The sequence below is a fragment of the Sinohyriopsis cumingii genome, chromosome 2 (genome assembly GCF_028554795.1).
Source record: "Sinohyriopsis cumingii isolate HCF-2022 chromosome 2, ASM2855479v2, whole genome shotgun sequence".
Lineage (NCBI taxonomy): Eukaryota > Metazoa > Mollusca > Bivalvia > Unionida > Unionidae > Sinohyriopsis > Sinohyriopsis cumingii.
This window is the reverse complement of record NC_142962.1, coordinates 64,590,155-64,615,559: the sequence shown is the minus strand read 5'-3', so window position 1 is coordinate 64,615,559 and position 25,405 is coordinate 64,590,155. Positions and strand designations below refer to the sequence as shown.

General features: G+C 33.5%; 1 protein-coding gene across 1 annotated transcript in view; it reads left to right on the top strand.

The window, feature by feature from the left end:
- Positions 1–25,069, top strand: part of LOC149805056 (uncharacterized) — a 374,091-nt gene extending 349,022 nt beyond the window's left edge. The window contains exons 88-95 of the mRNA XM_089946913.1: positions 2,485–2,593; positions 10,470–10,680; positions 11,218–11,391; positions 16,322–16,526; positions 19,272–19,500; positions 21,324–21,423; positions 21,748–21,906; positions 23,839–25,069. Of these exons, the coding sequence (XP_089803039.1) occupies positions 2,485–2,593; positions 10,470–10,680; positions 11,218–11,391; positions 16,322–16,526; positions 19,272–19,500; positions 21,324–21,423; positions 21,748–21,906; positions 23,839–23,970 (1,319 nt within the window). The 3' untranslated portion in view covers positions 23,971–25,069. The remainder of the gene's footprint in view (positions 1–2,484; positions 2,594–10,469; positions 10,681–11,217; positions 11,392–16,321; positions 16,527–19,271; positions 19,501–21,323; positions 21,424–21,747; positions 21,907–23,838) is intronic.
- Positions 25,070–25,405: the final 336 nt, after the last annotated feature.

Here is a 25,405-nt window from a genome sequence, read left to right as displayed (position 1 = left end):
AATTTTATGAGGGGTGGTTCTACTAGCAGTGTTGTGACTTCAGCTACAAAACAGTTGGACAACATCAAATTACAACCATTGAACATAGGCTGATACAGTGAAATCCTGTTATAACACAGTGGTTGGTGTCCACAGAAATATCATACTATATCCAAACAAGCCATTTAACTGAAGTATATATGTGGGAGGGTATTTTTGTACTTTATTGATGCAGGTACCAGCTTAAATGGATGCATATTAAATGAGAACTGATTACATCTTTTATATTTTTGTTTGCAGCAGATTACCTTGCAGTTTTAAAGGCTCAGTTTTAGGCCCTCTGCTCTTTATTATCTATATAAATTCTCTACCATTAAATAATGAATCCACAAATACAGATTTGTTTGCAGATGATGAAGTTATCAAAAATAGATTAAACACAGACCTTATTAGAGTTCTAAATTGGGGCACAACAAAAAAGAATTGTAAGTAATGAAGGTAAAACAAAATGTATGATTTTAGGGACATCACAATAGTTCCAAAAGTTTGGAACCCAAAACTATTTCTTGCAATAAATAATCATCTGTTATGTCAGACATGAAAAGCGTGTTGGTGTTTCTGAAGATAATAATTTATAATAGGGTGACCATATTGATAAGCTTTGTAAAACACTGTCATCTAAAATTGCCCTACTCACCAGAATCAAGAAATATTTATCTGTTGAAACTTGCAATCTATACTACAAGTCGTATATTCTTCCAACAATGGATTATTGTTCAACTGTATGAGGAATCTGTGCCTAATTGAGATTTATGAACTTCAGAAATGAGCAGCATGCATAATTTTAGATGCAGCTATTAATCATTGCTCAAAAGCATCGTTTACAGAACAAAAATGGTTCACAATGTATGAAAGGGTAGATTTTCACAAGAGTTCTTGTATATAAATGACTACATGTAGCTGTACCAGAGTATCTTTAGGACTTGTTCAGACCTTTTTCAACACAATACCAGTTAAGATTTATATTACATGGAAACCTTCAAGCACCAAAACCAAGAACAGAGCAATTTAACAAGAGCTTCCAATACTGATACAGTTCAGTGGAACAAGCTTCCACTACATGTAAAATCTGCTGAAAATATTACAGTATTTAAGAAGAGATATCATGAGTATGTATGTGTTTCTAATATATAATGGAATTTAGTATTTTAATACTAAACATGTTAAAATAAACAGCAATTATCGCTATCTTCATATAATGTGCATTGTTATACTCTCCTTAAGAGGGCCTCTAGGGAGAATAGTCCTTGACTAATGAGTGACCCTCTATAAATAAAGCATTATTATTATCATTATTATTATTATTATATTATTATTATTATTATTATTATTATTATTATTATACTCTCCCTAAGAGGGCCTAAAGGGAGAATAGTCCTTGTCTAATGAGTCGCTCTCTATAAAAAAAGTAGTATTATTGGGACATACATATACATGTAATAGAAACTATGCAGCTGAATAGTGTAAATAGTTGTAGTGTGTACTCACCAACCAGTCTAATTGTTTCCATAATTGTGATTTGACTGAAAATGTGCACAGAGAAAGATAATTTCAAGAATTTCTGTTCTAGATTCCACTGAATCGAAGCACTTAATTTTTTACTTTTACTGTCACACTAACTTATGGATCACGTATTTCTGAAATATTCATATATGCTATGACCAACAGTAAAATGCATGAATCAGATCATTGAGAGTTTCTAAAAAGAAACTTTATATTAAGGCTTGAAAAGTACTTTAACTGAAATTTGTACTTTAAGTTAAAGGTGTTGACTTTGTAGTGTACTTGATCAACTCAACAAATGTAAAATTGCCTCAACCATGTTTGGGAGTAAACCTATCTGTTTTATGGGTAAAGGCTGAACTTTCAAAATAGGGGTTAGGTCCAAAAAAGGCAGAGGAATTTTTTTTTTCAGGAATACAGTGCACCTTGCCAGATTAAATCAGAAATTTGTCATTTTTGTAGTACTTCAAGAAATTGGTGAAATTATTGTAAAATCTTAAAAGCCTTTGCAACTTTACTGTTATCTGAATTTATGTTATAATAATGAATGTTACAGCAGGGTTTTATAATACAGCAAAAATTACAGAACATTCCTCACTTTGGAAACTGTGTTCAAGATATGGTGGAGCATCATTGCACTAGCAACCAGAAACAAAATTACTTAAAAATTTTCCTATGTGGTGTTCGTACAAAATGTGTGTGAAAAAACTGAACTGAATCTGCATGCCATAGTATCTTTTTTAATGTTTTGCAGTATCAAGAAACAAAGTTATTTTGTTTGAAATAATCTGACTAGCTTATTGTTGGAGGAGAATTGCCAGTAAATTTCAAGTAAATATTTCCCTATTTGTATCCTTTTAAAACTTTAAAAAAACATATTTTTATTTTGTTCACTGCTTTAAGGACCAATTCAGTCAAATAATTTCTGTATTGATTTTACAGGAACTCTTGTCTACCAATTGGAAGCAGATGACACAGAAATGGATCCTGTAGATTATTTCCTGGAAGGTGGGAATTCATCTGAACACGTTTCATTGACTCCACAAGGAAGGTGAATATATTTAGATCATTTTCCACATGTGATTAAAAGATGTACAGAAAAACTTGTCAAGACCAAGAACCTTCATGAGCAAAATCAAATTTTATTTTTGAGGTGTCATCAAAAGCTGCATTTCACTCAGTATTGATTTAATCAGTCCATCAAATAAATGTTTATAAATTAATGCTTGCTTTAATTGGTATGCCTATTATGTATGTTTATATTTAATTTTATACATGCTTACTTAAATAGTGATTTTTTTTAAATTAGTTGAGTAAATCATACTGCATAAATGTTGTTTTGTTGGTTGCTCTCAGCTGAGATGCATGTAGTATCAAAGGCTAAGTCATGAGCCTTAATTTTAGTATAGGCAATAAATTGAAACTATTCTTACCTAAGTAGATAATGAGATGAACTTGGAAATTTTAGTCCTACATGGTCTTTATGATAAGGAAGCAAGACATGGATGGATGGTTTGATGATGGTGGTGGGACAGCAAAAAAATCCCTGCAAGATTTAGGCATCTTAACTGAGGCTTCTAATGGCTTGTTGTCAACACAGTAGTTCACTAAGAACATCTACAAAGATTATCTATTTTTGAGAACTGATGGTCTGATAGTGTAACATGACTGTTCATGAACATGTAATCAGCCTGACCTTGCATAAAAAATTGGTTCAAATGTTATTTAGTTCAGACAAGCACATGGCTGGACTTAAAATATCTATGTAGAATGTAGCTTCTGTTGTTAAGTGCTGCATAAAATACAGTGTCAAGTGAACTCAATTTATGAAATCGTGAATATTTTGTTTCTGTATAGTTATCAGTCCATTAACTGTGTTCTTAATTTGAAATGATGATGACATCATTAATAGTGAAACATTCAAAGGACAGTCATCAATGTTCCAAGTACTATATTATTCACCGACCATCTCTGCAGCTTTGTACCCACCTTGCAATATTAAAAACAAAAAAGCATCAAGGATATAAAAATGCACAAAGCTTAGACATTTAATTCATTTTGTCATTTTTAACCTGACCATCACCAGGGGGTCCCTAATACTAGAGTTTTGTTTATGTGTCAAACCAAGTTTTCAAAGTCAACAACTAATCTGCTTGCTGTCCATTTCTGATTTCAAGAAAATCTGATTTTAGGAGTGTAATTCTTATGTAGATGGGTTTAGAGGAATGTAATGCCCAAAGTTAAAAATAAATTTGGAATTATTTGGCACTTATCAAAGATGATGAACAAAATGGCTTCTGTAGTTTAAAAAAATAGACTTAACCATGCAAATATGGCAGCTGTGTTGGTATAGAACTCCAGTTTGGTTTGAAACATGCAAACAAGTTGATAGTATTAGGGACCCCTAGCAACACTTAGGTTAGAAATGAAATTGATTTGTGAAAAGATTAAGTTTTGTGCATTTTTAAAACCTTGATGCTTTTCATTTTTAAAATCAATAGAGAGGAATAAAATGCCTTTGGGATAATTGAATTCTAGTGACATTTTCTGTTTTTGTACTACATTGTATACATAAATGTAAGAGACAGAAGTTTTGATTCCATGTTTCTTTGAGTGTTGGTATGTATTTACAAAAACTGATGGATGTACTTATTATAATTTCTTCAGTATGAAACAATGATTCTCAAATTCATTATGAGGCTTTTTGCATCAATTGTATGATTTTGATTAATTTTCCTGATTCTATCAAACTTATTCCAATGTTTTATCTTAGTAATGTAGTTTATAATTTTTTTGATGAATTATTTGTTCAAGATATAGTTCTTACTGTTATAAAAGAAGGGTCCCACTGAATGCCATTTTTCAGGTTATGGGCTGCAAAAAGTTAATGGGTTGATGTTGGCACTAACATCACTAGTATCATCATCTCATTGTCTTTATTTCTGCCAAAAAAGGTAAAAAAAAGAAATAACAATGTCTCATCACATTTATTTGAAGGCAGGTTGCCCTTTTCTTCAGTCTGAATTTGGCTGTCATTGAGAAAATATTCTTATGATGATATGATTGGCTGTAAGTAATGTTTTTCCTTTGAAATTTCTATCACTTTATAACAGAGATATTTTTGATAGAAAAAATTTATCATAAATTTGGATGAAAAGTAATGATGTTCTTACAGCAATACAGAAACATTGTATTTATACATGTTATACAATGCAAGCTGTCCAGGTATTTTACCATTAGGGCAGTATATTTTCTCTAACTTTGACCAGCTTTACATGATTGGTATAGCCAATGTGGATATGTGAGAAAGCTTGCCAGTAGCTTCTCGTGGCGTTAAACCCTACAACAACAAGAACATGACTGGTATCAGTATGTAGCAGATCAAATACTATGCAGGATAAGATTAGTTAAGGACTAACTGGAATCTAAAAAATAACAACTGATAGACAGGTTTTGTTAGATAAGTTGAGATTCATTAATAATTGAAAGACTATGTACAGTATTATTTAAAACACAAGGTTGACTACCACATTATTCAACCTGGGCTGATCCAATGGTGGGAATTGAACCCACACCTTTTGATCACATATCCAATGCCATAATCCATAGAACCTCCACATCTCTGCTTGATATGAGTAGGTAACAAGGTTCCATTTATCTGACCAACGATAATTCATATGTACACAAAATCCTCATTCTATGAAAGGAATGTGTTCCTTGCAAAAATGAATTTTGAATTAATTTAAAGGCAATAATTAGAGATAGGTGTCCTGAGACAATACATGTACATAAATCATGGTACATGTATATGTGTGTTTGTATAATTGGATTTTTAACAGTTTTTCAGACATATTGCTATGATTTCTGCAATGTGGCAGTTTATAGTGATGTCTAGCACAGGGGATCATGCTGCAGACATGTAGCATCATGTCCTACCCAGTCACATTATCCTGACACCAGGCTAACAAGTCCTAACAGTAACCTTTTAATGCTGAGTGCCAAACGAGGCAACTGTTAGTACCATTTTTATCAGTCTTTGGTATGACTTGGTCAGTGTTCGAACCTGCAGCCTCCTGCATTTGAGGCGGACTCTCTAACCATATCGGTCACTAGAGTAGTTACATGTATATTTAATTATTTATTATAATGAACAGTAATTAATTTGAATTGAACATTTCTAATTAAAACAAACATACAATACAAAAGATAAAAAGGAACAAAAATGAATAAGGAAACAAAGCAGCACTATTTGACATCAACAGGCAATGATTTACTTGTAGCAATTGATGGCTGAGATTTTGAGGCAGATGACTGAGTTCTGAAGCAGATGACTAAGGAGTCACTGGGTCCCTTGGCTTGAAAAAAATATTGAGTGACATCGTTGTGCATTCTTTGTTTTATAGATCTCCCATGTCAGTGAAGGGCATCTTCAACTTTTCTGCTCATGCCAAGGCTGTATTCCACATTTGGGTCATCTTTTAAAACCTCTAGGGCTTGTTCATTTAGCATATAAGCTTTTGTCATAATGCTTAACAGTAAGGCATTTTGGTGAGGATGTTTACAAATCAGTGTCTTCTTTTTTCTGTGTGGCCTTTTGTGCACTCAGCTGTACATGATCTTCATTTGTCAAATCCTCTGCATGGGATTCTAACAACTCATTTATTTCATCCTCATTAACTTCTGTAAATCTTGCTTCCTGCACCAACTTGACAATTAGTCTTTTAACCCCTTCCTTTTCTCTTCAAACCATACAAAGTGATGAACAGGTTCTGGACACAACTTATTCCAAATGGTTGCTCTGCTTATTTTATTCCATGGTTCCTCTATGTTATCCAGTGCCTTCTTGATGTTGGAATTTCTCCTGGAATTCTCATTGGATATGTAGGTACATGACAGCATCATTTTCCAGAAGAGTCCAGTTTTTTCCAAATTAAACACCTGTTTTGCCATATATCTCTCTTCTCTTATCTCCTTCAATTCATTTTCGAAACATTCAGCTATCACAGCATCAGCACTAACTGCCTCTCCATTTCCATGTAAAACGTTCAAACTGGCCATGGCTGGCTTTAAATGTCTCTTGACTGACTGAAGAGCCTTCTCTGCCATCTTGATCCCTTAAATCTTGCCACAATGATTTTGTTTTTTCTTAAATCCTGATCAAGCTCAGCAGTGTACATTGCTGTGTTTGATTGCTGGGTTTATTCTTCAATCCACAAAGTGAGTAGATTTTCCATCTTCTCCATTGTTTTATCTTGCATTTTAGTTACTTGCAATGCTGAGCTTGGTGTAGTTATCACTGCACTTGCCTTTATTTTGTCAGTACTGTTGAGAATGGCCTACACACACTCGAAGGTGCAAGATGGAGGCTGCGTACTATGTCCATGAAGCATTCACCTTTTCCATGCCTTTTGACAATGTTTAGCCTTGTATCAAGACTTGTAGAGTGTCTGGACTTCTTGCCTATAGTGCTAGTATGTGATGCTGACAAACATTAGGAACTTATGGTAGAGTTCAAGATATTTTGGAAAAAACTCACAAAAATGGCTCATGCTCTGAGTGCAGTACACTACAAACAATATAGTACAAAGATGGCAATTGGATGCATGAGGGATAGTGAACAGGGCTAGCAATATACACATATCACTTCACTTGCTCTCTTTGTAGTAAATATTCATTACATATAATAAAAATGGAGTAATAATTTTTGTAATTAATTAACACAAAACTTCATTAATTGAACATTCATAAAATGAGGAGTCTGTGTAAAATATGCTCCCTACCCTTGCCTAGTAACAGACCAGTTTCAAACTGTTGCCTTCAAGCACTTTCATATCAAACATTTTATTTGTTTATATTCATTGTTGCTGGAAAGTTTTGGCTGTCAATTGGTTCAAACTATGGGTAACTATTACTATGTCTTTCCAGTTGCAGGTGTGCATATGTGTGTGTGTGTGTGGTCAGTGATGTAGTAAAAAGCATTTGACTATTTATTCCTACTTAAAATCAGCTTGGGACAATATAAATTCATATACTTCATCAAATTGTTCAAATTTCCTATCATCTTAAATATTCTCAGCATGTTTTTTTTTGTTTTCTAATTTCATGGTGTTTGTTTTTGTAATCATATCATTATATGTTTTTTATCTTATAGGTGTTGTCTAATGTTGTAAAGCACTTAGAGCTTCTAAAGATTAGGCACTATTCAAAGTCCTCATTATTATTATTATCATCTATTTCATGGCTTTTGGCATACAAATAAAATGCCAACACACTTTTAGTGACTGACCATTCACATTCAGATTATGGTAGCTTTGGACACAGCATCAGAGCAAACTTCCTGGAATTTGCATGTCACAGATCAAATTCATTGGCAACAAGTTGGAATTATACTTTGTAGACAAGATTCTAGTGTTATGGAATTGCAGTGATAGAAAATATTTTGAAAAATCTGACAATTTTAGTAATGGCTGACACAGCTTTTCATATTTGCTGGTACAGAATACTTGAACATGTCAAGGGTATGAAACACTCTTCTGACAAGTCCCTATCTTGTTATATTTTATCAAGATCACCAAAGAAAATCTAAGACTTTCTGAGGGATTATGGTTTATATCCCATATTTTTACCTTATATTTTAAGGATTTTATTTCTTTGATTTTTATCTTTTATCTTATGGTACAATATGTTTCATTTTATTTTGGAATGTTTTGTTTCCCTAAAGGATTGTTTTCAAATCTCTTCATTTTTACCTCTTAAGTATTAATTGGCACCATATGCCCTGTATTGAACAGACAAGAATTAAATCATGGACACAGGAATTTTTGCAGGGTGGGGGTGGGCAAAACGAAAACTAAAGGTGCAATGTATATACTGTACTGCACAATGAATTTTAAAAAATGAGAGTTGGGGCCTTGCCTCCCCCCACCAAATGCCCATGAATTAAACCCTACACACACACGCACACACACAGGGGTTCCCACTTCCATCTGCCAACCACTGTAAGAGTGTCCATGATCATAAATAATAAAACTCTACAGCCAAATTAATCTCAATACTACTTTGCAGGCTATGACTGTTCATGTATCCATACACAAAAGTCTTACACTTTGCTCAGTATATCTCCCTCCAAGCAATCAATCTGATCTTGACCATCTTATTGAATAGATACACCATTTGTTATTTTTTGCCACCAGACCTGTTGGGGCTGCAAAGATATCAACACAAGAGGGAAGAAAATAGAATACTTTGTTTTAAACCACAATAATGTCTTTTTAATGCTAAGTATTATGCTTACCTGCATCCTGCCTCAGGATCCTACATGTCCTTAGATCTATCTGCAGCTTAAGAATGAACCCAAACTTCACTGGTTAGAGCAATGATGGAAACTAAAAAAGGGAAATTATCAGTCCCAGTGCAAGTGAAATAACCCTATTTACAAACACACTCCAGGATACAAAACCAAAACCTTCAACAGTTGCTAAACATGCAAACAAACCATGGCTTGATGAATGCAGAGATGCCATCAAGGAGTGAAAAAAGATATTTAAATGCAAATCCAAGAATGGAAAGCCAGAATAAATACTGTATATACACTTTCCAGATACAGCTCTCAATATACTACAAACTATTTTCAGTAAACTTTGTGAAACTGTTGACTTCCCACCATCTTATCAAGAAGCAACAATCCCACCAGTACCAAAACCTTGAAAGGACATTACCAGCTCTTCCAATTATCATCCTGTATCACTATCACTAACAACCTGTGTTTGAGAAACAATTGAAAAAATAATAATTGACAAACTGCAATGGTACCTTAAGTCCAGCAACAAACTAATTTCAGACCTTCAGGGTGGATTTAGAAATTTAAGAGACCATTCTAGTTCGACTTGAAAAATTTATTAAGATAAGCTATCATTTAAAAAGCATAGTTGCTATCTTTTTTCACTTGGAGAAAGCTTACAAGAAATGGAAGTATGGGAGGGGTAGAAAATCCATCCATTGCCTAGGAGCAGGGCACAACTAAAAGTTAATGACAAGCAACCATTTTTCCCATTGTGAATGCCCAAAAAATATTATTAAGAAATGATCATATTAAAATTTGTATTTTTTTCAGTTGCAAACATTTGATTATTAACTGGTCTCTGAGTATTTGCAAGTTGGTGCCCAAATTATCTTCATATAATTCCATAGCTGCATGATCAGTTCCGTATTCACTGGGTGATTTATTTTATTTTGTAACATGCCACACTAATCCACGTTCAGCTATTAATTATATGACTAAGTAACCACAGTCCATACTAACAGTCCCATGTTGAACCCTTCAAGAAACATATGGTTGTGGCTTCTTTCATCTCAGACTCAACAGACTCAATGCCTGTGATCTAGTATTATGCATTCTCATTGGTCTGTTGAAATTAACACTCACTGCAGAGCATGCGACAGATGCATCTGTTGGCTGACTTTAGCTAACAGAATAGGGCAAGTATAAGTTGATTAAGATTGAAGATCCTGTAAGCTACTTCTTTAAAAAGTGCTTTTCATAATTTTACCATATTTAACAAAAAGCATGCTACTAATTCAGATTCTTGGCCAACTGTTTTTTGAATTAGAGTTTTAGGCAGGCATCAGCTATGTGAGCTATGTGAGCAACTCTTTTTTATAGATTTGTAAAATTTAAAGTATTTGTGAGGGGAAAAAAAGTATCAAAAATAGGCAATTAAGATTGCTGCATTTATATTTTCTTAATGTCAAACATAACAACAAAGCAAGATTTTTAAGTATACTCTTTGGAAATTGGTGCAGTGTTTGTCAAAAGAACTTTAGGACAAACGTTTTCTTTAAAAGTCATTATTTACAGAATGAATAAAACAATATTTTGAAAAGTGGCCTTATCTGTTATGTTCATATTGTTATTCTAATCATTACAGATTGTTTTTCACACCATGTGTGGACTGTCATGGTAATGTGACAATTGGAATCAGAATACAGGATGTTCCAGGTGTGACAGAAATAGCTCCAGCTATGTCAGTCACAAACTTCTCTGTTGTAATACTGCCTGTGAATGACCCACCAATAGCTTTCCTCTTTGATGATTCATGGAATTCCATGATAAATGAGGATCCCACTGAACCTGTTGTTGTACGTATATTTTTCATCTGTGGATTTTGCCATTCTACTGTGATTTTCTGTTTTTTTTAATTCAGTTAAGATATCCAGTGATAATCTCTTCCTCCCCACTCACCCCCACCCCCATGAATAAATTACAGTGTTGGACTTAGTATGTATCTTTCACTGTTATTACTGCTGTTCCAAGGCCTAATCATTAATATCAGGACAATATCTTAATGCATAATTGATAGCATGCATTGTATACTTTCAAAACATTACTGAAGAACACTACAGAGTAATTTAGTTATCGTTGTAAGATACTGTTCTGGTAGACATGGTGTTTTCAGTTGTTTTAATTTAAAGAGGCATCTGATGATACAGAACCCTCAGATAATAATTGCAAGGTTACGTACAGAAGCAAAATGTTATTTTTATTTATATATATTACTACCCTACAATGTTAAGAATACAGATACATATTGCCATGATATAAACAACATTCAGATTCATCTTAAGAAATATAGAATGTCTGTTTTCAAATTAATAATACTATTACAATCAATTCAGATTTACAAGGACCAAGGAAACAGCCTTAAGTTCCATGCTGTAATTGGAGCATATGATGTTGATGATGGGGACACATTGACATACTCTGTTAATACTAGCAGTAATGGCAAAATGACCATTGAAACCACAGACAATATTGTCCTGAATCATTTTTCTACATGCAGTGGAGAAAAGGTAAAAATATTAAGAAATACAAAATACCTTAATTCTTTGGGATTTTATACATTTTACATTATGTTAATATCTTAACCTTTTATCTTTTAATTTGTTGTATTTCATGTTTACATTTATTTTGAGGGGCCCTGAGTGGCCAAGTGGTCTAAAGTGCTTACTATTTTGGATCACTGCCATCTCACCTCTGTCTGCATGGGTTCAAGTCTCGGGCTCGGCCAATGTCGGTATGTGAGAAAGCTTGCCAGTAGCTTTGCGTGGGTCGGTGGTCCTTTCCAGAGTTTACCTGGGTTCTTCCTCCACCATTTATACTTTCTGCCATGTATAGCCTATCTTGTGCTGAAAGATGGCGTTAAACCCTACAATAACAACAACATTTATTTTGAAAGGATTTTGTCTTGCTCTTATATTTTGCAGTTTGTAATTTTAGAACTGTTCTTTCAGTTGAGAGAGAAACATGAAGATCTTTTCTATGAAGGTTGCATTCATTCTTCTTTAATAAATCTGTATGGGTATGAAAAAACATTGGTAAAAAATTAAAACATTTTAAGAAATCTAATGATATGGTCATAACCATACCAGAAATCTTATACATTGGCCAAAACATTCTCAATAAACTCCTCAGAAGAGAATTATTCTGAAAACTTCTGCCATGTAAAAAACTTGATAGAGTTGCTTAATCAAGCCATGACATTTCAGCAGAACCTGATAATGCTGAACTATCAACTTTTAAAAGTACTTACCTGATACAGCTTCAGTACACTGCAAGACATTTTCAATAAAATCTGGGAAGCTAGCAATTTTCCCCAAGTCTTAATTAGAAGCAACAGTGATACCAGTGCCTAAGCCTGAAAGCACCGTACAGACCCACTCCAACCATCATGCCTAATCAATTACAAGCGGTATTTGCAAAACCATGGACAGGATGATAAATTGGAGACTCCTCCAGTATCTAGTGTCCAACAAACTACAGTGTGACCCCACTATAATATGGTGGTGGGGGTCCATACAACCAACCGTGTTATAGACCAGACTGTTATAACCATCCAAGTCAGTTAGCAGAAGAAAATGATGCATTTACAGAAAATATGGTGTGGAGAGGTAGTACTGAAGGTGTCTTCAGGCCTACAAACAAATTTTTTTAACCGTGTCCTTCCTTCTCATAATAAGCATATAGAAGAGTCCCTCCCCAAAAGGTCTAACCTAATTAATACACAATCTGTGTTTAATGCATAATGAAGAACACCATCATACAATGGAATTATTGAGAATGTGAAATCAACTGCAGTAATATTCTCCTGCATTTAATAAACATGATCATACAGTGCTGTGTCTGCAGGAAACTTTTCAAAACATATGGACATCACACTTAAAAATTACTCCTGTTTTAACACCTTCTCTCAAAATATTGACAGGGCCTCAGTAGAAGCTTCCATTGTTGTAAACAATCAGTCTCGTAATGCCATTCTTCTAACCACAAATTTACAAACCATTGATAGCATCTTCATCGAGTGATTACATTATATTATTTATATACCACCAAACACCAGCTTACATCCAAATGAATTAGACAACCTTGTTCAACAGCTGCCTACCCCATTTTTTCTACTCAGGGATTTCAATGCCCATAACATTTTATGGGGATCAAAGTATATAAACGACAGAGGCAAAAAGGTAGACTTCATTTCATTTCATGATTTGTGTCTACATAACACCAAGTCCTCAATGTATTTACATGAGGGAATGTGTACATATACATGCATATATATAACAATTTGTTCTCCTTCTCAGCTTTTTGATTATGAATGGAATGCCTTTGATGACCTTCACAGCAGTGACACCTTCCCAATCTCTCTAAAGAACATCTGCTTTACCATCAGTGAGCCAATTTCACACTGGAAATTAAATAAGGCAGACTTGGCCAAGTTTAAAACACTTTGCACAACTAGACTTAGTAGAGATACCTTTCTAAGCATCAATTATCCTGTTCAACATTTTACATCTGTTTTACTTGAGATTGTAGAAGAACCCATTACAAATTCTTCTCCTAAATCTAAAAGAATCAAAAACCCATGGTTCCCATGGTTCACTGAAGGTTGTAAAGAAGCTATTGGACAACATAAAGAAGCATTGAGAAAATTTAACAATTGTCCATACCAAAAATTTAAGTAGGTACCACATATTCTGGGCTAAAACTTGCCATACGCTTAAAGAATGTAAGAGGACATCATGGAAAAAATATGTTTCTACTTTAAATCCTGTTCCTCTCTAAAGAAAGTATGGGACACATTCTGCAAAATAAATAGTAAAGAAGCAAATCTTTCTGACATCTAAAATTAAACTTCAACTCCCAAGATGACAGCAAATGCTCTTCTGATAATTTTTCTTAAATTTTATTATCATCTAATTCTTCAGTAGATTTTCAAAGGCTGCAAAGTCAGAAAGAGAAGATACATTTTAAATTCATATAAAATATTTCAGAAAGTGATAAGTAACTGTTTTCACTTTGGGAAGTTAAGGATGCTTTAAACAAGGCCCATGATATAAACACCAGGCCTGATGAAAAACATGACCAATTTTTGAAACACCTAGCAGAATTATCACTAATCACTTGTTGGGAAACTTTCACTGAAAGAGGCCACAGTAATACCTGTTCCAAAAGATGGTAAGTATAGCACATCCCATTGTCTTGATGAGCTGTTATCTGTAAAACGATGGAACAAATGCTCAAAGCATGCTTGTTTGGTATTTGGAAACTAACAATTTAATATCTCCTTTCCAAAGTGGTTTCCAGTATGGCTATATAGTACCAACAATCAACAAACAAAGATTCAAATTTGGATCAATGCCAATGTTTCAAATTCTCAAAATCAAAAACAGTATCCATGCATGTCTGTCAGCTACAAAGACAACAGGATGATCCTGAACTCATGCTGGATGAAACACCAATGCCAGTTGTTAAAGAAACAAATTTTTTAGGTACTGTCTTGGACAGAAAGCTTCATTCTACACATTAAGAAATTGAAAGCCCTTGATTTACTCATAGTAGTAGGGCACACTAACTAGGATGCTGATAGAAAATGGTCTTTACCTATACAGACCCTTTATTAGATCAAAACTGGACCTTGGTTGTGTTGCTTACAGTTCAGTCAGAAAGTCATATTTGGAAATGCTTGACCCATGTGAAAGCCATTTGACTGAAGCAAATGAGTCACCTCTATCACATCTGAGAAACATTATCTTTACAATATGCCCTAAAATTAAGATCAAGCCCATTAAACCCTATCTTGCATTGGTTTTCCAATCCAAATACGAAACATTTTACCAAAATAAATAAATTGTCATCACTTCCTTTGGCATTATAATATCTTCCAGTCTTGACAATAGAAAAATTGACCTTTCAAAATTCCAAAAATCTCTTGTTTCTGCAACACCTCCCTGGCTTCTAAAATAAACCAAAGTACTTTTTGTTGTACATAAAGAACAAAAAATCTGAACAAAATCCGTCGATTTTTCATAACTTTTATAAGGAACTTCTCTCCAAATTTAAGAACTACAAAAGAATTTTAACTGATGACTCAAAGAATGGTGAAAAGGTTGCTGTAGCCTTCATTAGTATAGATCACACTTTAAAAGTTTGCTTACCATCAATATTTTCAGCAGAAATCATGACAATAGACCTTGCTCTGAAATAAATCAAAAGCACATTTTAAACTCTTATCATCCTCTCTGATTCACTATCAGCACCTCAGTCACTACACAATAGGAATTTGAAAAACCATTTGTTGACCAATATTCACATTAAAGATAGAAAGCTATCTCTCACAATATAATATACTGTTGGTTACCCAGCCATGATGGTATTAATTTTCAAATACAAAATCGTAGCAAAATATTTATATTGAACAGTATTTGGACTCTAATTCCTATGCATTTTCACTTGTTGCCAAAAACCTTACACTTGGATGGATATATGTTGTGCATCAAAGCTGGGTTATTATGGTCATTTTTGCCATGATTTATTCAGAATTTGTTAAAATGATATCTGTGCTATATCATAAACATCTTTTCATTTATTGCCACCAATCAAACGTACATGTTTAGAACTATACTTTTATTGGCACTATATACCTATTATTTTGCTGACGTGCTATTAAATACTAAAACATGCATACATATATACTTTGAGAATGCTTCTTAAGATTGATATTGAACACCAAAAGTACATCAAAGTAACCTGATTTCCAGGATTAAAATAGAAATTTCTATAAAAGAAATAGTGTCCATCCTCCATCTTCAACCTGCAACTTCTGTACTATTATGCCTGCTGTCATCAAATTTACACTTAGTGTGCGGCTTGTCTTGCACCAAAACTGGGTCACTGCCCTAATTTTCAGGATTTAATAAAATTGGTTCCAGTAACATTTGGGCACTAATTACAATACCATTTCACATTTTGCTACCATGCTTGCTATGAGTGCATCATTAAATGAAAACACTTCACAAATCAAAACTGGGCCACTATGACCTTACCTGTTGCCACCCAACTTACATTTTTTCAGCACATAAATGGCTATACATGGCAGCCAGTATAACTGGTGGAGGAAGAACCCAGGGAAAATCCAGGTAAGAACCAATGACTTACTGGCAAGCATTCTCTCATACCCACAAAGGTTGAGTCCCAAGACTCAAACATATGCCAATAGAGGTTAGATGGCAATGATTGATAAAGGCAGTTGCTTTAGACCACTCTGCTATCTGGGGCCTCTTGTTGCTGTAACCTACTTTCTGTAGCCAATTGAACACCATTAAGGATAATTATTCATGACACTGAAGTGGGGGTATATTTTTGTTTTTGCCTTGTCTTGCTATATGAAATAATGAAAGATGATTACCAGGTAAAGTCTCCATCTTTCTTTCTTTGTATGAACAGTGCCCAGTGGTCAAATCAAGTATTAATCTTCATGACATGACCTGGCTGGTGGTGGAGGTCAACTATGAGCAAAACCTGTCAAATTTCACTGGATTGGAGATGGTTAAATTTGTTGTGCAGGACAGCAGCTCAAAATTCTCAGATGTCATCACAATTACTGTTGCTGTACTGGAGTTCCCATGTCATAATGGAGGAACATGTCAAAGTAAGATTTCAGATAAATGAGCAGCATCTGTATGCACCCAAAGTAATAAGTATATCATTAATATATGACGCTGCTTCAAGAAATGAGGGACATACATTTCTTAAATTTTAACCCTTCCCCATATGAAAGAGGAGGAATGTTCATCTGTCCATCCATCCATCCATAAACAAAATGGTTTCAACAACATAACTTCAGTTTGCTTAATTTTAATTATATTAATGTCTCATGTTTTATGAACTGCCACTTTCCATCTGCGATTTAACTTCCATATTTCAGCCACTGAGATACAACCTGCATTGTGGGTGCAGCTTGGAATAAAAGTGTGGCACATGCCAAAACTGAGTCAGTGTGACCACTTTTCAAAGATTATTAACCATTTGACCAATTATAAAACTTGTGCTGAGAGTGCATTTGGGGATGAAGGTATGTTGCATACTGAAATGTGGGCACTATGATCTACTTTAAAGACTTAGAAAATTATTTCAAAAATACTGTCTCATCTTGTGAGCTTATGCTCACAACAGCTCTAATATTCCAATAGAGGAAATGATTGTAAAGGATATTCCACAGTGTAGAAATAGTAGATATAGTAGAGCAATTTCCAGCATGAATATATATGAGACATAATTAGCTAAAACTTCCCCAAGAATTTTTGTGATACAAGTGTTGCATATTCTTCATGTACAGAATATTTTACACTGAGCTGTTTCTTACTACAATTTTGATGGAGAACTGGTAATTTGAATCTCAAAATGATTTAGATCATTTGAAGATATTTTCGTAGTCCATGGGGTATCTTTATCAACTTTTACTGATTATCTAGACCATAAAAGAACCTATCTTTAAACATACATTCACATTATTATGGCTAAAGTTATTTTGATCCAATGTTAAAGAGTCAAGGTCACAAGGGTTATGTTCATACATAGTGGACACTTAATTTATAACATGTTTTTTACTTAATGTTTTTCAGGGCTTAGATTTCCCAGCCTTTACAGTTAACTTCAGAATATTGCCTGTGACAGAATTTTGCAGAATAATGGAATTTGTCACAAATGTTTATCCTTCAAAGTACTCGTTAAATGCCTCTATCATTGCACTATATACCAGGATTATGCTGCTGACCCATTAAAGTCTTTATATACATACTTTTCACTTTGTTACTATTTCATGTTGACTGTTATCATTCATCATTTGGTTGATACTACATCAGAGTCATTGCAAATAAAACTTCCATCAGGCACAAACATCACTGATATCTTGACATGTTTATGACCACTTAAGGAAAGAAAAAAATATTATAAATAAACTGTCTGGAATATAATGGGGAAAAAACACAAGACAAAATGGAGTTTATACCATTTAGAAGTGCTCTGAATGAAGCAGCTGACATTCACTAAAGGAAGGACATAACAGAGATTAAATTGAAAGTAGATCAGACTAACTACAAATGTTCTAGCCATAGCTGATATTCCTTTGTACATATTTCAATTAATCTAGTCACCTATGATCCATGGCCCATGAAATTTATGGTTATTCATGCCATTAACCCATTTGTGATGTATTTCCTCAAAACTTTTGCAAGACTTTTAGCTCACTTAGGGATAATACTAAGTGAGTTTATGGTATCCACTGCTTTTAGTGATATTTTCCAGCTTTGTTCATCTATCAGTACTATAATTGCTCTTTTCCAGTTCTTCTAAAGAAACATTTTGCAAATTTGAACAAAATTTTACAAAAGCATTTTACCATCGAGACCTTTTAAATTTATACCAGTGAAGTTGATCTGCCATCATACACTGCTTTAATTTCAGATAATAGAAATACTTTTTGCAGCATCTTATTAAAAGCATGTAAACATAATTTAACCAGATTTGAATTACAGCTTCCTGGCAGTAATACTATATATTCAAGCTTTTACAGATGGTGCTGATCTTCCATTGAAAATGACCACCATTATACCATAAAGAAATTTTTATAGAAAGCATTCTGAAATCAGGGCATTTCAGATGCTGCTAATATGGTATCAAATGTGCCAGCAGTTGCTAACAATGTCCTTTTTTATAGTTTAAACCATTTTTTCTGAAAACTAAACAGAATTTGGCCAGATTCGCAAGAAAACATAAACCTGATTAAGATTTACAATCTTTTCAAAATCTGCTGAAGATAATTTCACTAAGTTTGAAATAAAAGGCCTTTTAAATTCAATTAAATAATGCCTGTTTGCTCTCAGATATAGCTGCCATTACTAAAGAATATATCAAAAAAAAATTTAAATGTCTGAATCCCATTGAATAAAATTTTATCAAATATGCCAGATACCATCTTGACATTAAAGGCTTTCAAAAATTTATGCAATTAATGCTAATTAGCTATCAGATACTTAATATTTTTTTGTGTAATCAAGAGAAAGCAGTAAGTTGCAGATCTTTTTTATTCAATCCTTCTACAATATATAAGTTTTACCACTTGTGACAGTAAAATATGTTTAATCATTAAGTATGACTTCATCACAAAAATAGAAATATCTTTAAACAACTTTTCAGAAAGCATAGTCCTCTGATTAAGATCATTTGGCTAATTGCTATTGTGATTTGCTGTTGGCTAAGTGTCAGCCCTGGTGAGTGACCTCAGGCCAGCTTATGTATCTTTTCATTTGTGGAACAAATTAATGTTCCTGTTGATAATTGGATAGAAGGTCAAGATCAGGCATGGTAATGAATAAACATGTTTCTTGTATTTCAGGTAAAAATGGAACAGCTTACAGCTGCTATGACATAAGACGCATTAAGGACTTTGATGTAAACTATTACTGTGGCTGTATAAATGGCTGGTCTGGTAATTACTGTCAGCATTGTGACAATGATGAATGTCAAGATGATGAGCCATTCCCTGTGTGGGCCATTGTCCTTATAGTTCTGACGTCAGTAATTCTTGTTGGAGCACTTATTGTTTTCATCCTGCACAAAACAGGGTAAGTTAACCAATAATTTCACTTTGTCACTTCATGCTAACAGTGCCATGGTGATGAGCCATTTCCTATTTGACCAACATCCTGTTTAATCTGATTTCAGCAAACCATGTACCTCCGTCTATATGTCATTCTTTTTATTCATCATTTGTTTTCCACATGATAACTTAAGATTTAGACTAAGTACCTTGACAAATCTATGTGACTAGCTTGCACTTGGGGAATGAAATAAAAAAAATTAATTAATTTTGGGTGGAAATGGTATGCCAACAAGATATCCAGTGACTGAAAGAAGAAAAATGTAAAATGTTTTTTGCATTATAATTGCACTTCCCAAAGTCTGTGGAATTCTTGTACATAAGGTATGGAAAGGGCTGGCTGATATTAAGGTCAGAGGTCAAGGTCATTGTGGCTCAAAGAAAAATGGGTTTTGCAGAATAATTTTTATTCTAGAGTTTATTTATCAAACTTTATAAATGTCTTTCATAAAATGGATATTCCACAGTGTACAAATAGTAGATATAGTAGTGCAATTTCCAGCATCAATGTATATTGGACATAATTAGCTAGAACACATTTAAAATTCAAAGTTTGTTCAGTGAAACAGATGGGAACAGAACACATAAAGTCAGCTTTTGTACAGTCTTTGACCCCAAAAGTAACATTTCACTTGGCAGATAGAGTTTCCTCTGACCTTTTCCACCAAATTTTACATATTTTTACAATTTTGTGGTCAAAATATCTGAAAAGGGCTGGAAAAGGTCAGAGTAATCTCAGACTACTTGGTAGATTGCTCAACCTGAGATGTTCTTTGCCTAGACCCTCAAAGTGTCTGTGTCAGTTGCTGTGTTTTCTTTGAAGAATCTAGTCACTGTGCAATAGTCTTAGCACAGAAATCAGCTAGCTTTGATCCCTCTGACATGGCGAATAAGTGGTTGTGCACTCAGTTTTGCAACTTTTTCAGGCAGTCAGGGTCTTTTATGATTGAGAGGTGTATGTCTTATTTACTAGCAGTAACCTTTCTGGTGCAAGTAGTATGCTTTTAGCTTCTTTGCTTGTTTCATGTGCTATCAATGGGGCAGTTATGAAATTGGATATGCTTTTGAATAAGTTACTTGAACAATTGGCTGACACTGGGTATGCCGTACATGCTGAACAAACATAAATGACCTCTTGTCATCATGATCAACCCATTGCCAAGCCTTTTTCCAGTTGTCTTGCAAAGTCCAAACACATTTATTTTTTATCATAATTTCTGTCTTTTTTGGATCGGGGATATTTTAATCCATTCAGTGAAACTCATCTTGAGGCAGAAAATATTTATGTGGTTGACTCTTGCCTTTCTCTGATAAATCCATACTTAAACAGAGTCCTGGCATATTTAGATCATATCATCAACTGATACTATTGATGCTTAGTTTTAGCTATTGTTTAGAACAGGCAGACGTTTGACTGATGAAGATAAAGCTTAGAGTGGTGATCAGCACAATGCATGCTAAATTTACAGATTTTCAGTAATATTGTGCTCCACTAATCTCCCACTTTGGGCAACTTCCACTTGTATCAGTGCACTTTCATGGTTCTTTTCAGATGTTTTAAGAATTAAAAAAATGCATTTTCTTGAATTATAGGAAACAGATAAGAAATATTAAAGGTCCAGTGGGCTAGTACTGTTTACATATGACCAGTTTGTAGATAAAAACAAACTATCCCAGACTTTAGACCACCAGAATTTTCAGGCCCTGAATACATTGGGAAATGGCAGACATTGACAGATTTAACTATTATTGCTTGTAAATGAATTTGTTGTTTTTTTTCTCCCTCAGAAATCTAAAAATCAACCAGAGTAAAAGTATATCTTTGAGGTCTCTGAGAGACAGCTATGCAGACATAAAATCAAGACTTAAGAAACATGGATCTCAAGTGGTATGATTCCCTCACTTTCTCTCTCACCCTTTCTCTCTTATAAAATGTAATGAAATTATTAATGATGTGTATATGAGTGATAATTTTTATGCCATCACTAAGATAGTGTGTTATAGCTATCACTATGTTGTATGTTTGTCTGTAAACATTTTCATTGCTGAAGCATGACTCTTAAACCATTCTAGATATTTCAACCATATTTCATATACATATCAAGCAAGTTGTATCCTTTTGATCCTTATACCATAATAGGTTCAGTACATAAAGCTTAATGCCAGCTTCATTGATGTGTAAGGAATTTGGTATGGTCATCCTTTGCTTCAGAGTCCAATGGAGACTGGGTTGGAATATGAAACCCATTCTATGGCCAGCCTAAAGACAGGGGACAATGCATTCCAGCCAGCAGCTGGGCAGAAGGAAGAGACTTGCCTACCAAATCCTGACAGCATCACTGACACCACATCGTCAGTTGGAGTTGACCAGGTCTGGACTGCTTTCTTTTTATATGCATTATGCAAACAAATCTGTTTTATTTTCCCCCATTATACTCACATAATGGGCATATGAGATATTGTCATTTATTCTCTGTATCCTATCTGTATGGACAGTTCTCTACATTGAATATTTTTATTGTGCTATGTAAACAAAGTGTAGCATAAGAAGCTTATAAATTGAGATCCATTACTGTTGAGTTCTAGCATAGGCAAAATCATTGTCACAAGTCATGGGTCAAATCTGCTATGCTTTCTTTTCACCCATTGATGCCTGTTATAAGATTTCTGTGCTTTTCATGAATATGCATAAACAAAAATACATCTTCAACATGTCAATAAAATAAGCTCGTATATCAACTAAAGTAACCTCTTATTAATAGATAATTGACTGTTTGGAATAGAAAATCTGATTGACCCACCCTTTTAGCATGAAAGGTCATATGTTGGATCAACCTTGTGAGAAAACTTTACTCAGGCTTACATTGATTTGTTAAGTAGGTTCATGTACATTTATAAGCAATAAGGAAAATTTGGCAGAGGCAACCACAGGTAAAAAGAGAGTGTAGCAAATTTTCACCCATGGCTTTGGATGATGTAGTAGGATTAAAAAATGCTGGACTCAAGAATATGTTCTGTAGATGTCCTTATGTAAGCTGGGGACTAGGGAGATGTCATCGCCATGTGACTCTTGTTTGTAACATGATCAGTCTAATGACAGAATAGTAAAGTCACTGCCATTAAAAGTGACCTTTGACCAATCAATTAACCAATGCTTTGCAAATAATTTGGGAAATGTTATAAGTAATAAATTAAATACAATTGGACCTCATTTGTCCACACTTTGTTCATTAATATTATGAGAAAATCCAAACCACATGCAAATTGCTTATAATCATTTATCAGAACTGTTGATCCCAACATTATGTTATGTCACTGAAGAAGTTACATAACTTCACTGTATATTGAGAAAGTCTCCCTTGGATCTGAGACTTTTTGAGACACTTCTTTGATTTGTCCACAGAGTTCCAGTCAATAAGTGTATGTTGCCTTTTGTATACAAATAAATTGGCTGAAAACACAAATGAAATTTTGTAACGCATTTAGATTGCACAAAACAACTTAATTTCAAGCATTTAGTCTAATGTTATCTTTGTATTATTCCTTCCAGAAGCATAGTGCATGTTTTGTGATGGCACATTATGAACTGTGCTATTGGAGTCTTCTGTGCACTTTTGAAATTATAGTATTTGATAATGTGAGAAAAGTCAAATAGAGTCATGTGATGATAATACATGGATTCAGCTTTTATGCAGGTTGTTTGTAAACATGTAGCACTGGATCTGGTTAAGTTAGATTCCTATTGTAAGGAAAATGGCATGAAGATAAGTCCTGAAAAACCAAGGTTTAAATGAAAATAATAAATATAGTAAATGATACTTGTATATCAATGCATAGTTTATCATGTGGAATTAAGATTATTACTGCTGGAAAGCTGACAATACGAGTCATAAATACAGAAATAGTCATGTACCTAGCTTGACAATATTCTCTTTTTGGTTAGTTACTAAAAATATGCTGTTTATTCATATTATCTGTGTGAAAGTCTTGACATTATATGTAATTTTTAATTAATAATCAGTTATTTCTTCCCAGCATAGTCACCTCCAGCATGAGAATCTTCTGGGAATGTATAAAATTATACTCATGAAAGAAATAACTGAAAAATGTTCCCAGTTAGTTCCAGCATGATCCAGAATGAAGCATTCTTGAGGGATACATTGTCAAGGGAATTTCTACATACATTATGGATTTTTTAAAACATTTTCACTTAAATTGTATTTCAAATTAATAATCATATTTCATTATCAGATGTTACATGATAGGAATAAAATATTCATGTTTTATTCATATTTTCCTCTAGAATGACATTGAAATACACAATGGCATGGAAGAATCTGAGGTGGCACTAAACTTTGGAAAAGTACCAGATCATTGGCAGCCAGGGAAATTATTGCCTCCACACAGGAAAATCACTGCTACCAAGCATAAGTGATAAGCTATGGAACATGTCCCAGTATCAGTACTGACCAAGTACTAAGACGAAAACATTGAACTATTCGCATTTCTTTTAATTACTAATTTGTACATGAGTGATTTTGTTAACTTCTGTTGCTTTTTTCTCTAAATGAAAGAAAGAAAAAATATATATTTCTTTTGTAGTTAATATTCCTTTATATTAAAAGTTTATATGAGAAGTTCCTTGTTTAAAATGTATTACAACATAATGTATGCTTTTCATAATCTAAAACTTTAGCTTTTTACATTTCCTACGTAGTAAAATTCAAACATAACTCATTTAAACATTTAAATGGACAAATAGTCTCTTTCTAGCATCCTTTTAATGTATGGTGAAAAAAGGTTGTGATAATATTTAGCATAGACTGAAGCGGTTCTTACTGTCATTACTCATTTTAAATCTGTTATTGCCCAAAAAAATATTATTTTTCTTTGATACTTATTACTTACAGGAAGCATAGTTAACATTAATTTAATTTAAATGTATATTTTTTTTTTATATTAAAATATTCCACTAGCAATTATCAAAATTTGTATGGTCTCTTTCGAAGATGAAGATAGATTCTTCCATTAAAATGTCAATAGGTAACTAATAATATAATAAATAACCAGCTCTTTCATAAATGTCCTTGTTTGGCTCCTTCTAGAAAGCTGTATTCGCTTTCTTTCCTGTTCATTAATACATATAAAAGAGTTTTATTGAATTAGATTTTCAAAGTATTTTGTTAAAAATATAAAAAATAACATATTGTCCAGATAGCAGAAACCTGCAACTATCTAAAAATATACCTGTAAAAATAATTAAAGCTTGACTATACTGAAAATTCAAGTTCTTAATAATTTGTCATCTGTTCCAAAAACTAATATCAGGAGCTTAGAAAGTTTAAGTGGATGTCGATTTGATTCAGCAACCATCATGCAGAATCTGGAACATCTCTGTCATAGAGAATTTTATAATACTATCAATTTTATCTGAAAGATTACTCTTGTAAACATAGGTTGTTTGACTTTATTCTTTTCACAATTATTCTGCTAACTTTTTCAGTATATATCTGTTAATAAATCTCTTGCAAAAACTTTTCGTTGTTACATTTTTAAAAAAAAAAAGATTCAGGTATTCAGGTACAATTTGTATTATCTTTGTTACCATGGTATCACTTTTCCAGATGTCAATAGCCTTGTTTGCCATCAGCAATTTCAAAATTTTATATTAAAGTGTTTATAAGTTAGATACAAGGGCAACAAATCAATACATAAATGCAGGTGAGACACTGAGTTATGTGGGGCACTTTGTCTGCAAGTGATATCTCTTGTTCTAACAAATGAGTAGAATTTGTGGCAAGCAATATCTATATTTATCAAGTGAGAATCCCACCAATCACTTCATTAAATCTTGGCTAATATTTTAATGA